The sequence below is a fragment of the Hemiscyllium ocellatum genome, chromosome 21, assembly GCF_020745735.1.
Source record: "Hemiscyllium ocellatum isolate sHemOce1 chromosome 21, sHemOce1.pat.X.cur, whole genome shotgun sequence".
In the NCBI taxonomy this organism is placed as follows: domain Eukaryota; kingdom Metazoa; phylum Chordata; class Chondrichthyes; order Orectolobiformes; family Hemiscylliidae; genus Hemiscyllium; species Hemiscyllium ocellatum.
Genome location: NC_083421.1, coordinates 23,049,182 through 23,063,744, shown reverse-complemented (window position 1 = coordinate 23,063,744; position 14,563 = coordinate 23,049,182). Strand labels below are relative to the sequence as shown.

Here is a 14,563-nt window from a genome sequence, read left to right as displayed (position 1 = left end):
TTCTAATGAATCAAAAGATCAGTGACCAGATCAAGAAGGTTAACTCTTGTTATATAGAGTAATTTCAAGGTTTCATTCAACCCTACCTGTGTGGGGGAGATCAGTTTGACATCAGTTAAACCAGGTCTTCCTTTGATGTTGTTCAGTTCCCAGTCAGGGTCAGGATTCTATCCCCAATTGGGTTCTTTTTGCTGTTACCTTCACTGTACATGACAGAGATTTCTGGCCACACATCTGATTGACCTTGTTCAGACCCAGCACATTGACCAAAATGCGTGGCTCGGGTTCCAGCTCTATCACTCTGGTGAATCAAGTCTTCATGTTGCGGAATGATTCCAGTGTGTTTTGGAATGTCAGTCCTCCCGTGAAAATCTGGACAGATTTAAGAAGGACGTAGTATACCAAGTCCTCATTGTTTGTGTCTGTTTCCCATAGTCACTTGGATGCTGGCTGTTAGTGATTGTACATCATTGTTAATGAGTAAGTGTTTGCGGGCCTTGTTACAAAGTTGAGATATGACCCATCTGATGGTGTTTCCTCTGATAGGTCAGTAAAGCATGAAATAAGCCTGTATTTGCTGCATTTAAACTCTGCTAGTACTGAAATGGCCGCAGTCTGTAGTGGTGAAGAAATGGTGCCTGTGAACTTTTACTTAGTTAAGACCATGTAGGAAAAACTGTAGGTTATTTATTGTTAGTTATCTTCTGATGCTCTGACAGTGCAAACTTGGATAACATTGTTTTCTTGAATCTGACATTGTTGTCAAAGTCTAGAGTGACCCGTTAGATTTGAATTTGTCGATTCCAACTGGTGTGGAATGCACAGCTTTGTTGAGGGTTTCTAGACCTAGCAGATTGATTTGTTTACACAAAGCACACCACCCCAGTGTTTGCATTGACATAAGGTAACTATTATCTTGTCTCTGAGTTTGACGGTTCAAGCTCCACACCAGAGAATTAATCACAATGCAGGCTAGCTTTCCAGTGAAATACTGGAGCGGTACTGTACTGATTGTGGTGTCATCTTTCAGAATAAATATTACATTGTGGTCTTGTCTGCCCTATCGGTGGAGTCAGTATTCCGTGACACATTTTTGCAGTAACCTAGCCAATTTCAATTTTGCAACCAAAAGCTGAAACAGCTAACCAAGTCAGTTTTCTTATTTCTGTTTGTGGGAGCTTGCAGAGTTTTGTACCACAGTGACTACATTTCATGTTCTTAACAAGCTTTGGGCACCTGAGGTCACGAAAGATGCTATGTAAATACAGTGCTTTATCTAAAGTATATACTCCATGTGTCTGAACTGTCAAAGTCTTGGAATTTTGCAGTGATGAGCCAGTAGCTGACATTGAAGGACATACCATGCGAGTTGCTCGAGTGGCATGGCACCCCTCAGGCAGATTCCTGGGCACCACATGGTAAGTAATATTAAACGCAAATATTACACAAGTTAATTGGAAATATACAAATTATGCAAGTTTGCATAAATAAAGAGGAGCTCAAAATGAATTGTGCTTCATGTTGGGCGGCCTGGTGGCTCAGTGGTTAGCACTGCTGTCTCACAGCACCAGGGTCCCAGGTTCGATTCCAGCCTTGGGTGACTGTCTATGTGGAGTTTGCACCTTCTCCCCGTGTCTGCGTGGATTTCCTCCAGGTGCTTCGGTTTCCTCCCACAAGTCAAAGATGTGCAGGTCAGGTGAATTGGTCATGCTAAATTGTCCATGGTGTTAGGTGTATTAGCCAGAGGGAAATGGGACTGGGTGGTTACTCTTCGGAGGGTCGGTGTGGACTTGAATCGAATCGAATCTAATCTGTCCGGTGGTTGCAGAAATTCAAACATGTAGGGTTTGTTGTTGATGTTGCTTGACTTCTCGACGTTCTGTACACCTCCAGGCTGCTCTGTTCTGTTTCGATTCATATATTTACTGGTGGCGAGTGTTGTACAGTCCAGCCTGTGTTCTGATGCTCTTGCATTAGTGTTTCCCTTTACCCTCTCTCTCTCTACAAACCATGTTTATGCACTTACCATTAGTGTCTATGCTCTGCCATTGCCTTGTGAGCATTCCTTCATTTCACAGTAAGATCTAATTTCTTTATATTATATTTATATTAATTGCAGTGCTACTTATATTATTTGCAGTTTCTTTGGTCATAGATGGTTGCAGGTAAAATTCAATTTCTATGGTTGGACCATAACCATAAGAAAGAGGTCATTTCGCCTATCAAGTCTGCAGTGGCATTTGTTGAGATAATGGATGATCTAATAATCGCAACTCCACTTTCCTGCCTTTTTCTCATAATCCCTTGATTCATATTGCGCCTTGGGACCCTGCAACCACAGAGGGTAAATGTGGATTTCAACAGCTTCCTCATTTCCCTAACTCCCATATTATCCTAGTCCCAAGCTTCTAACTCGGCACCACCCTCTGGACCTGTCACCTTCTCCCTCACATTCATCCACCTATCGCTCCCTCAGCTACCATCCCCCAAACCCCACCCCCTCCCATTTATCTCTCAGCCCTGACCCACAAGCCTAAGTTCTGATGAAGAGCTTATGCCCAAAACGTCCATTCTTCTGCTCCTTGGATGCTGCCTTATTTGCTGTACTTTTCCAGCACTACATTCTCAACTCTGATCTCCAGCATCTGCAGTCCTCACTTTCTCCTGTCTGTCTGTCTGCCTTAACCATTGATGATCTAGAATCAAGTTAATGAACCGCCTCTGGACTGCCTCTAATGCCTGTATATTTCTGCTCAGGTAAGGGGACCAGAATTGTTCAGGATATTTTCAGTGTCATCTAGCCTAGTGCCATGGGTAATTTTAACAAGATATTTCTATTTTTATACCCCATTCCTTTTCAAATAAAGATGAATGTTCCAGTTGCCTTCCTGATTACCTGCGGAACTTCTGTGCTAGCTTTTTGCAATTTATGCACAAGTACCCCAAAATCCCTCTCTGCTACAGCTTACTGTCATCTTTCTCTATTTAAATAATGTTCACTCCTATATTCTTCCAAATGTAATTTCTTTCATTTTCCCACATTTTTTCTGCCAGGTTTTTGCCCAGTCACTTAATCTGGCTAAGTTACTATGTAGGCTATATGCCATTTGCAAACTTAACAACAGTACATTCAGTTTCCTCATCACTTTTCCTCAAGTCATGAATAGATATTGTAAATAAATGTGACCTCAACACTGATCGTTGTGGCACTCCATTATTTGGAGGCTGCCATCCTGAAAATGCTCCCCTTTTCCTAACTCTGCCTTCTATTATTTAGCCAATCCTTTATCCTTGATAACATTCTATTTCTATCACCATGGACTGCTATCTTAAGTAATTTAATGCATGGTGCCTTATCAAATGTCTTTTGGTAACCTAAATATAAAATCTACCGGCTCTCCTTTATCTACCCTGCTTGTTACCACCTCCAAGAACTCTAATAAATTGGTCATTTATGATTTCTCCTTCATGAAGCAAGGCTGACTCTGCTTGTTATATGCATTTTGAAATGCTATGCTGTTCCATCCTTTATAGTAGACTCCAATATTTCCCCTATGACAGATGGTAACAGATTGCCGCAGATAAGATGTAGTGTCCATTGTAAAAGATGTTTCAGTGATGATATTTTGACTGTTCTTTCTGACTTTTAGTTATGACCACTCCTGGCGACTGTGGGATCTGGAAGCTCAGGAGGAAATCTTACACCAGGAAGGCCATAGCAAGGGTGTCTATGACATTGCCTTCCATCGTGATGGCTCATTGGTGGGAACTGGGTGAGTCCAGACCTATTGGAGAATGTATAACTGGAACTGAATCTTCTCAAATGAGCAGCTACTGAGAATCTCGCATTATCCATCTGCAGCTATTCTGTTAAATGTTATTAAAAATATGACTTGAGCTGCAAGTCCTTATTGAAATCATAGATTATATATTGATAACATTTAACTACAATAAAGCCTAGGAATTTCCATCATTCATTCAACTTCCACATGGAAGAAAAGATTTCCCTTGCAGATGTGGAAGGACAGAACTTGGAATCCAATGTGGAACTGACCATTTGAAACCATGAGTACTTCCGGGAACTGTATTGATTACATGGTCTTCCCTGTGACCAATGTATGTAATACAATCATTGGTAATCATGAGCTCTCATCCATTGTGAGTTTCAGTTGGCCAACATATTCACCATCACGGTTGGAATAGAATACTTACAGCTTTTTGATTAATCAACAAACATTTAGAGATTGAGATTTGAAGTTTCAGTATTTCCATTTCAAGGGCATGAGTAATTTAAAAAATTTTAAATGACGAAAATGTGCAGAGTCTGAGGAGAGTGAAGCCTTCATGAACCTTTCCATCTCCATTCAGGATATTGACCAGTATTTATTTTCTGCCAATGCTGATAGGCTTGCTGTGTATTTCCAGCATCAAAGAATTGTAGAATCCCTGCAGTGCAGAAGCAGGCCATTTGCCCGTGGAGTCTGCACCGATCCTCCAAACAGCATCCCACCCAGACCTTCCGCCACCCCCCCAATCCCCATAACTCCGCATTTCCCACAACTAATCCACCTAACCTATACATCCCTGGGCACCATGGTCAACTTAGCATGGCCAATGCACCTAACCTGCATATCTTTGGACTGTGGGAGGAAACCAAAGCACCTGGAGGAAGCCCACACAGATACAGGGAGAATGTGCAAACTGCACACAGTCACTTGAGGCTGGGTTTGAACCTGGATCTGTAGTGCTGTGAGGCAGCAGTTCTAACCATTGAGCCACCATGTCATCCCACTTCTTTCTTTATTTCTGTAAAGTTGCCTTTGCTGCTTTGCAGCCTAGATAGCATCTGCGTGTGATGTGCTAGTTTGATAATTTCAGTCAAGGTCCAGTTTGCTTTCGCATTCCTGATGAAGGTCTTATGTCCAAAACGTTGATTTTCCTACTCCTCGGATACTGCCTGACCTGCTGTGCTTTTCCAACGCCACATGTTTTTGACTTTGAGCTGATCTATGTCTTTGGTGAACATTGTTGGTTTCAGCATCTCCATCAGGTATATCATCATGCAAGCTCCCAGGAGGGATGGCCTTGTTCTAACCTTATAAACCAATACCACTCTTCCTGCACATTCTCAGTAACAGTCATATCTATTGCTCTACCATAAAAATGTTTTCCAATTAGTGAGTTTTGAGGAGATTTGTAGCTCAGGTTAAGGTTCTGGATGTAAGTTTGCTTGCTAAGCTGGAAGCTGGACCTGTTAATGTCCTTTTGAAGCTATCCACCTCACAGTTTACAATTCTTCTAAGTATTGTATTGTCAAGCTTTGAAGTTGTCTGCTGCACACCAACATCTAGATCATCTACATCAGGAAAAGCCAGAGTCCCAAATCCAGCCTCTGGGGAACTTCACTATCGGCCTTTCTCCAGCCTGAAAAATATCCATTAACATTTCCTGTCTGTTTCTTATCCCTCAGCCAATTTTGTACTCGCATTCCTACAGTCTCTTTTATTCCTTAAGCTATACCTTTCCTCAAGTTTCCTGTGTGGCATTATATCAAACGCCTTTTGGAAGTCCATATGCGCAACATAACAACATTAGCTTCATCAACCCTTTCCATTACCTCTTCAAAAAAAAACTCTAGCAACTTTTCACTTCACACATCCTTGCTAGCTTTTCAAATTAAATCATATTTTTCCATTTGACTATTAATCCTAAACTGCATAATTATTTCTAATAGCTTTCCCACGACAAAGTTAAACTGACTGGTCTGTAATTGCTAAGCCCACCTTTATAAGCCTTCTTGAACAAAGGTGTAATATTTACAATTGTCCAATCCTCTGGGCCAACACCCAAGTCCAGGAAAGATTGAAAGATTACTGTTAGTGCATCTGCAATTTCCGCAATCACTTTCTTAAGTTTCCTTGGACACACTTCAATTTTAAGCAGCGCATCTAATGTGTTCTCCTCAATTTTAAATGCTTCTGGAGACTGCGTTTCCTCCCCCATCACCATGGCCTGGGCAGCATCTACCTTGTAGGTAAAGACAGGTGCAATATTTATTTAACATCTTTGTCTAGCCTCCTGCCTCCATGTGTAAATCTCTTAAATGAGATTTTGACTCTACATGGCTCTACTCTTATCTTTAACCATCTTTTGCAGTTTCCTCATTCATCTGAATGTCGTCAGAATTTTTGAAAGATATATACAAAGGTTCCTTTATTTGCTCTTTGGTTTCCTTGTTACATCCACTCCACCTAGTTTGTTCAGTATGTAAAGCTTACATGGAACAAAAGTGGGAGGGCTCCCTATATAGGAGAGATATGTTAATAATGAATGCAAAGTCAATTTGTAGTTTAAAAAAATGAGGAAAGTGGTGTTCAGGTAGGCAATCAAACATTATTGAAATGTGTCACTGGCAATGGTTTATCCCTCTTGCCTTTAGCAATTGCCGCCTTGAATTGTTGTCACTAGTTTGACACGTAGCAACTTTCTCTGGTGATTCAGATGGTTGTAAAGAGTCAACTGTGGTTTAGACTTGAAAGAGTAAGATTTGCAGTTTTCTTTTCCTAAAGGATATTAATAAATCCATGGGATAACGAGTTAAAAGTGTTAAGCAAATCTAAGGTGGATGTTGAGAAGCTCATGAAATGGGGAGACACATTATCGTTCTCTCTCTGTCTGTCTGTCTCTTTTTTTCTCTCTCTTTTTCTGTGTGTGTGTGTGTGTGTGTGTGTGTGTGTGTGTGTGTGTCTCTCTCTCTCTTTGTCTGTCTCCACACCTGTCTCCCTTGCAGGTAGTTGTTTTGCCTATCTCATAAACCAGTAATGTGCTATATGAATTTCACTGCTGGTAAATTGCTAGGTGTGCTGGCTATGCATTCAGAAAACTGGTCCATCATATTGCACAGTGTATCTATTCAGCTACATGACATGCAAGATACTGACCGTGCTCAACCAGACTGCGCATGTAGTATTCACGACTTAATGTCCAACATTAGATTCTGCAATTGGACAATGTTTACTGGTTAATCCTGAACTGGTGAAGAACTACGCTGACAACCAAATTGTCAGGCAGACTCGGTGTATCGCCATAAAGTCATAGAATCCTACAGTGCAGTTAGAGGCCATTTAGCCCATCAAGTCTGTACAGACCCTCCGAACAGCATCCCACCCAGATCCACCACATAATGATCCCTGATCCAGCATCTTTAAACATTAGAATTATTGATTTATTAAAAAAGCAAGATTTAATTGACAGCGATGCAAGGTTGATTAACATACAGTTTGAAATATGAAAGTATAAATATCTGCCCTTAATAATCCAACTCGAAAAGATGTTTGCTGGCTGGTCAGTATTTATTGCCCATCCCTGGTTGCCATTGAGAAGGTAGTGGTGAGCTATCGTCCTAAACCATTACAGTTCAATGCTGTAGGTTGACCCATACTGCCCTTAGGGGGAGAATTCCAGGATCTTGACCCAGTAACGATGAAGAAACAGCAATACATTTCCAAGTTAGGGTGGCAAGTGGCTTGGAGGGGAACTTGCAGGTGGTGGTGTTCCTGTGTATTTGCTACCCTTGTCCTTAGAGATGGAAGTAGCTTAGGAAAGTGCTGTCAAAGGGTCTTTGGTGAATCTCTACAATGCATCTTGTAGATATTACAAATTGCTGCTATTGAGTATCAGATGGAGGGAATGGATGCTTGTGGATGTGATAGCAGTCAAGCAGGCTGCCTTGTTCTGGATGGTGTCAAACTTCTTGAGTGTTGTTGCGGTGGCACTCATCCAAGCAAATGGGGAGTATTTCATCACACTCTGACTTGTGCATTGTAGATGATGGTCAGACTTTAGGGAGTCAGGAGATGAGTTACTTGCCGCAGTATTCCTAGCCTGTAACTTGCTCTTGTAGCCACTGTGTTTATGTGGCGAGTCAGTAGTAACCCCCATGAAGTTGATAGTGGTGACACATTAAATGTTAAGGTGTGATGGTTAGATTAATTCTTATTGGAGATATTACCTGACATTTGTGTGGAGTGAATGATGTATGCCACTTATCAGCCAAAGCTTGAATAATGTCTAGGTCTTGTTGCATTTGAACATGGACTGCTTAAATATCGGTGGCGTTCCAAATGGTGCTGTACATTGTGCTGTCATTAGCGAACATACTCACTTCTGACATTATGATTGAGAGAAGGTCACAGATGAAGCAGTTAAAGCTGTTTGGTTCTAGGACAGTACCTTGAGGGCCATATGCCAGGCCATGAAATCATAGATTGTGTTGAGTATAATTCTGCTGTGGCTGATGGCCCATAGTTCCTTATGGATGCCCAGTCTTGAGTTGCTAGATCTATTCATAATCTGTCCCATTTTGCATCATGATAGTGCCACCCAACATATTCCTCAATGTGAAGGTGAAACCTTGTCTCCACAAAGAGTAATGTAATAGTTATTCCCACTGATACTGTCATGGACAGATGCATCTGCGGCAGGCAGATTGGTGAGGATGTAGTCAAGTATGTTTTTACATCTTGTTGATTTTTTCCACCTGCCGCAGACTTATTCTAGCAGCTATGACCTTTAGTAGCCGACCAACTTGGTTGGTGGTGCTGTTACCAAGCCACTCTTGTTGAATTCCCATAGCAATTCCCCCCCCAACTTTGACTTCCAGTGAATCATAGAATAATACAGCACGGAAACAGGCCCTTAGGCCCAAACTGGTCCATGCTGACCGTGGTGCCCACTCACTAGTTCCAATCGCCCACATTTAGTCCATATCTCTCTAAACCCTGGTACCTGTCCAAATGTTTTTTTAAATGTTGCTGTTGTACCTACCTCAACCACTTTCTCTGGAGGCCCATTCCACATATGAGTAACTCTCTGCCTGATGAGATTACCCCTCTGGTCGTCCTCAAATCTTTCCCCTTTCACCTTAAACCTAGTGGTTTGGGGAAAGAAAATGTGTGCACAGTGTCCCTTCACTGGCCTTTAGAAAAGTAAAGTTGGTCTGGATATTTCCTCAGTACTCCAAAGAACAGAATTCACAAAGCTTTAGTCTGGAGTTCCCAGAATATACTAATTATGAAAGCTCTTTTCTTGCTATCAGAGACTCCTACTATAGGAAAGATGTTATTGAACTGGAAAGAGTGCAAAAAGGATTTATAAGGGTGTTACCAAAACTGGAGGGTCTGAGTTATTTTGAGAGGCTGTATAGACTGGGACATTTTCCCTGGAGTGTAGGAGGCTGAGGGGTGACCTTATGAAGGTTTATAAAATCATGAGGGGCTGGATAGGGTGAATACGCAAGGGAATTTTCCCCAGGGTAGGGGAGTCCAAAACTAGGGGACGTGGGCTTAAGTTGAGAGGTGAAAGATTTAAAAGGGACCTGACGATGTTGCATATATGAAACAAGCTTCCAGAGGAAGTGGTAGAAGTGAGTACAATGTCAACATTTTTTAAAAAAACATTTGGACAGATAATGGATAAGAGGTTTGGAAGGATATGGGCCAAATGCAGGCAAATAGGACTAATTCAGTTTGGGAACCTGGTTGGCATGGATGAGTTGGGTTTCAGGGCATGTTTCCATGCTGCATGAATCAAATCCCATTTTCAGCCTATGTAGCTGTATTGGATACCAGTAGGAGGATTCCACCAAATTAACAAAACCAGGGTGTTGTCTTCAGAACTATGAGAGGGTTTGTAAGAGGTTATTGTTGATGTCTTATCCGATCAGAATAATAAGGTTCAAAATCAACCTCAGAAAGGGCAGTGATGGAGTAGTCAACATTTTGGAGAGATGACAGGATTCATTTGGTTTTGTTTGAATTGGCATCATCCCACCGCATGTCATTACTGTGACTAATACTTTGTGTTTCTCCCTCTAACAGAGGTCTGGATGCCTTTGGGCGACTGTGGGATTTACGGACGGGTCGATGCATCATGTTCTTGGAGGGACATCTGAAGGAGATCTATGGGATCAGTTTCTCTCCCAATGGGTCAGTGAATTTCCAGAAACCCTTTGACAAACTATTGCTTGGGAAATTACTGGCATGCAATCTTAGTATGAAATTAGAAGGAGGGTAGCAAACTCACAAGTTAATAAGAAAAAAGAAATCAAAGAGATCAGGGCAGTTTTTCCAGAATGGTTGGCCTTTAGATTCAGATCTGGAGCCATTTTTGCTTGTCTGTGTGTGTTATTGATTTTAATCAAAGCCTAGATGTGATTGTATCTTCAGCTCATGCCAAATTAGGAGATACAAGTTAACCCCTTGAAAGGCTAAAGGGATTTTAATGAGATGGGGAATGGACTACAAGATGTCAGAAGAAGTTTGTGTCAGAGTGGGAACTTGTGCTTCAGATAAAACAAACAGTACTTTGAATATAAATAGGCTCAGTTCTCAGAATGAGAAGAGGCATTTAGGGAACAGGTCCACAGGACATTCAACGCAACGTTGTAAAGCTGTAAGTGAAAAACTAATAGAATTCTAGAGTTTTTTCACACGAAGAATGAAATCAGGAAGAAAACAGATCATGACTATCTAATTATAAAATCTTCATGATTCCTCAATTAGACCATTATGTGTAATGTTGGATGGCAAGCTACAAGAAAATGTTGAAGCACAATAGGGTGAGAACATTACAGATTTGCTGCAATCTGGTATCGAAATACAAATGTAATAAATCCTCTCTGTCCATGAAATTGTGAATTTGCCAATCTGTGTCAAAATGTAAGTAACATCAAAAATCAATATCCATGGGCAAAAGTCTTGAATCCATGATTTTAAATCACTTTTTCTCAAGCTTCACACTCGTGAATTTTCATTGTATGGTGGGGAGGGGTGGGGGGGGGGGGGGGGGATGTGTGTGTGAGGAATTGAATCCTTGCTAACATGGAGGAATAACTCCCACGATATACTTGGAAAGTGTGCACGGTCTCTCCTTGCGTCAACACAGACTGTTGAGTTATTTAATAAATGTGTTACAATATTGTCATGTTACCAAAAGGTGAATCATGGTTAGCTAGATGCAGATCTTTTCCAGTGGCTGTCTAGAATGAAGGGTCACACATAATATTAAACACGACAGGTTTAGAGCAGAAATACTTGAGCAGAAAGCCGCAAGGCTGTTGAATTCACCTCCAGAGTTGGCAGTGTAGGCATAGGTTGTTAACATTGCAAAAGGTAAATATCAAAAAAAGACTGGGTTGAGTGGCTTGTCCCATGTTTTAGGTTCTGCAGTTTTTATACATGTGTTTCTCAGTACTACACTGAAGTGAAGCACTAAAGGATAGAGCTAATTCACAGAAAATGAAAGAAGCAGACAGATTAAAAAGTGGTACATAACATAACTGTGGTTGTGTCTGAGTGATTTCCATGGAGAAGCAATTTAGACTTTGCTCTGTAAATAATACTTTCTGCCATTGTCCCCGTAATGTAGCCGAGCAGTGTTCTTACAATGCATTTTATATACACCCTGCTGTTTATTCAGCAAAATGGATGGTTGCCCCCATATCATAATGTGTACAGAGCTTTCCAATCATCCCACAACCAGAGTGGACACTGTCCATTTCCTCAGTAATGGCTACAAGCTCCCATTAGCAATTCACCCCCCCCCCACCCCCCCCAAAAATATTTGTGGGTTCCCATCTGCTTTCCTGTAATGCGTGAAGGCACATAGTCCTACTGTGAGTGTGTAGGTGTTGATGCTTATCCACTATCAGGAATATAAGTAGTTGTTTCCTTTGCCCCATATTATGATGTGGTCATCTGTTGTTATTTTACTGACTCTTTCCACATTCTGCTCTGCAACCTGCATGTTATTTTGCACAAAGCCGCTGAGAGTCATGTGATATATTGACCCTTTGCTTTTGGCTCTGTAACACAGGATCAGACAGTTTGCTGGGTTTGAGGGTTGTGTCTCTGCCTGGACCGAACAACAAGCTAGTTGTCAATTTCTCACTGTTAAATCTAAAAGTGACCCTTCGGTTCCGAAGAAGACTCTTCAGACTTGAAACACTAACTTCCTTTCTGTCTGCACAGATGATGCCAGACCTGTTGAGTTTCTCCAGTACATTTTGTTCTTATTTCAGATCTCCATTTTTCTTTAATTGCAAACTGACTTTTTTTTTTGTAGGTACCATACAGCAACAGGGAGTGGAGATAATACCTGCAAAGTTTGGGACCTGCGCCATCGGAAATGCATCTATACCATCCCAGCACACCAGAACCTCCTGTCTGCAGTCAGGTTTCAGCGTAAGTACTGTACAGAGCAACCCAACAGGAGCACAATTGTTCTCCTTCGAGCAGAGCTGCTTAAAATGAGTTAGATTAGAGGTGTTCAGACTTAGGAGGGTTTGAGATGGAGAAAATAAGGAAAAACTGTTGCTCTACCACAAAGTTCAGAGGTTACAGGTTTTGAGAATTGGCCAAATAATGAGCGTAAGATAAGAGTTGTTTTTGCATGTTGAGTAGTTGTGATCTAGAATGTGCTCTCTGAAAAGGGGGTGGAAGCAGTTTCAATCGTTGTTTTTAGAAAGGAATTCAGTATTGAGAAAATAAAGCTGTCAAGCCTGAGAGGATAGAGCAAGGGAACTGGCTTGTATGTTTTGTGTTTCCAATGTGGAATGTCTGACCCCACCCTATGTAACATCATTGCAGGGTGTGAGGGAATGAGGTGTTGTTTTAGTGGGGGTTTGCCAGTACATGTAAGAAGGTGATATCGTGACCAGTTCCTTCTCATCCACTTCCATCTCTGAAATGCCTTCCTTTTATTACTTTCCAAATCTCCCACTGTCTAACAGCCAATTTATGTCTCCCTGCAGCCACGGATGGACATTACCTGTTGACCGGTGCCTATGACAACACTGCAAAGATTTGGACACACCCTGGGTGGTCACCTCTCAAAACCATGGCTGGGCATGAGGGCAAGGTGATGGGGTTGGACATCTCTCCAAATGGGCAGCTGATTGCCACATGTTCGTATGACAGGACCTTCAAACTCTGGACATCTGAGTAGACAGAATGGAGCAGAGCACTGACTACAGGCCACTCCTATTCTGGTGGAGGAGAGAAATTCCTTCTAGTAACTAATATATGACCAAAAGACTGGCAACTGGCCACGAGGTTCAACATCTCCAAGAAATGACACATCCAGTCATCAAGCACTCATTGCCATGGTCACCTAAAGACTTTGGTCATGTATTCTTATTGTCTTGGTGATTGACAGGTCTATTGAGAATTGGACCTTCCCAATACCAGTGAAACCTGAGTTGATTGTTACCAGTTTAAATTGACCTGGCCCTGCTCCACAGAAACAGCATAACTCTGAGGTGGAACAGACGCTGAACAAGATCTTCTCTACTTGCAAGAACAAACCTCAGAAGATCGTGTTCTTTCTGTTCCTCACTGCCTTCTCATTTGTATCAACACCTTCAAAGAAACAACTGATTCAATCCTGGCACACCTACAGTCGAAATCAAAGATTAGCTGAGCCCAGCAGCTCTGAGCAAACCTTTGTGTGGCTGTTGGAATCCGGTGAAATCTGCAGAGTTGGGGATGAAATATGTTAGTGATTTGAGTGTCAGTGTAATGATTTGGGTGTCAGTGTAGTGCTGAGCCCACAGCAGTGTCAGTGATGACTGGAATTTGTGCGTGTGCAGTATTGTGTAAGCCACACAGGTGATGGTGTTCTCTCGCAATGCTTTTGTAATAAATATTTTGATAAATAAGTGTTGTTATAATTTCTGTATCAGACTAAGTAATTTCCATTCAGTATTCATGATTTGGAGATGCCGGTGTTGGACTGCGGTGTACAAAGTTAAAATCACAGAACACCAGGTTATAGTCTAACAGGTATAATTGGAAGCACACTAGCTTTCGGAGCGACGCTCCTTCATCAGGTATTTGTGGAGGCCTCAATCGTAACGCAGAATTTATAGCAAAAATTTGCAGTGTGATCTAACTGAAATTGTACATTGAAAAATTGATTGTCTGTTAGCCTTTCATCTGTTAGAATACAGTGATAGTTTCACTTCTTTCATGTGTAAATCACAAAACCCTTCTTTTTAAAGTTGCATTCTCAGGTTAACTGTTAACAATGGTGATAACAATGGACAACATATTATCTAGCTATCACCATTGTTGACAGTTAACCTGAGAATGCAACTTTTTAAAAAAAAGGGTTTTGTGATTTACACATGAAAGAAGTGAAACTATCACTGTATTCTAACAGATGAAAGGCTAACAGACAATCAATTTTTCAATGTACAATTTCAGTTACATCACACTGCAAATTTTTGCTACAAATTCTGTGTTACGATCGAGCCCTCCACAATCACCTGATGAAGGAGCGTCGCTCCGAAAGCTAGTGTGCTTCCAATTAAACCTGTTGGACTATAACCTGGTGTTGTGCAATTTTTAACTCCATTCAGTATGTGCACAACAGCACTTTGCATATAAACCATCCAAACCTTTTGATTTTATTCAACTAATTTCTGGACATGTTCTATATCTTTCCAACTCCACTATATCTACCCATTCAAACTCCAAATTAGATTGCAACCTGAAATGCACTC

General features: G+C 41.3%; 1 protein-coding gene across 3 annotated transcripts in view; it reads left to right on the top strand.

Moving 5' to 3' along the window:
- The window catches only part of prpf4 (PRP4 pre-mRNA processing factor 4 homolog (yeast)), a 40,353-nt gene extending 26,624 nt beyond the window's left edge, over nucleotides 1-13,729 (top strand). For all 3 annotated transcript variants that reach the window (XM_060841753.1, XM_060841754.1, XM_060841755.1), the window contains exons 10-14: nucleotides 1,329-1,418; nucleotides 3,651-3,773; nucleotides 9,879-9,986; nucleotides 12,124-12,242; nucleotides 12,812-13,729. In XM_060841753.1, the coding sequence (XP_060697736.1) occupies nucleotides 1,329-1,418; nucleotides 3,651-3,773; nucleotides 9,879-9,986; nucleotides 12,124-12,242; nucleotides 12,812-13,005 (634 nt within the window). In that variant the 3' untranslated portion in view covers nucleotides 13,006-13,729. The remainder of the gene's footprint in view (nucleotides 1-1,328; nucleotides 1,419-3,650; nucleotides 3,774-9,878; nucleotides 9,987-12,123; nucleotides 12,243-12,811) is intronic.
- The last annotated feature ends 834 nt before the right edge of the window (nucleotides 13,730-14,563 follow it).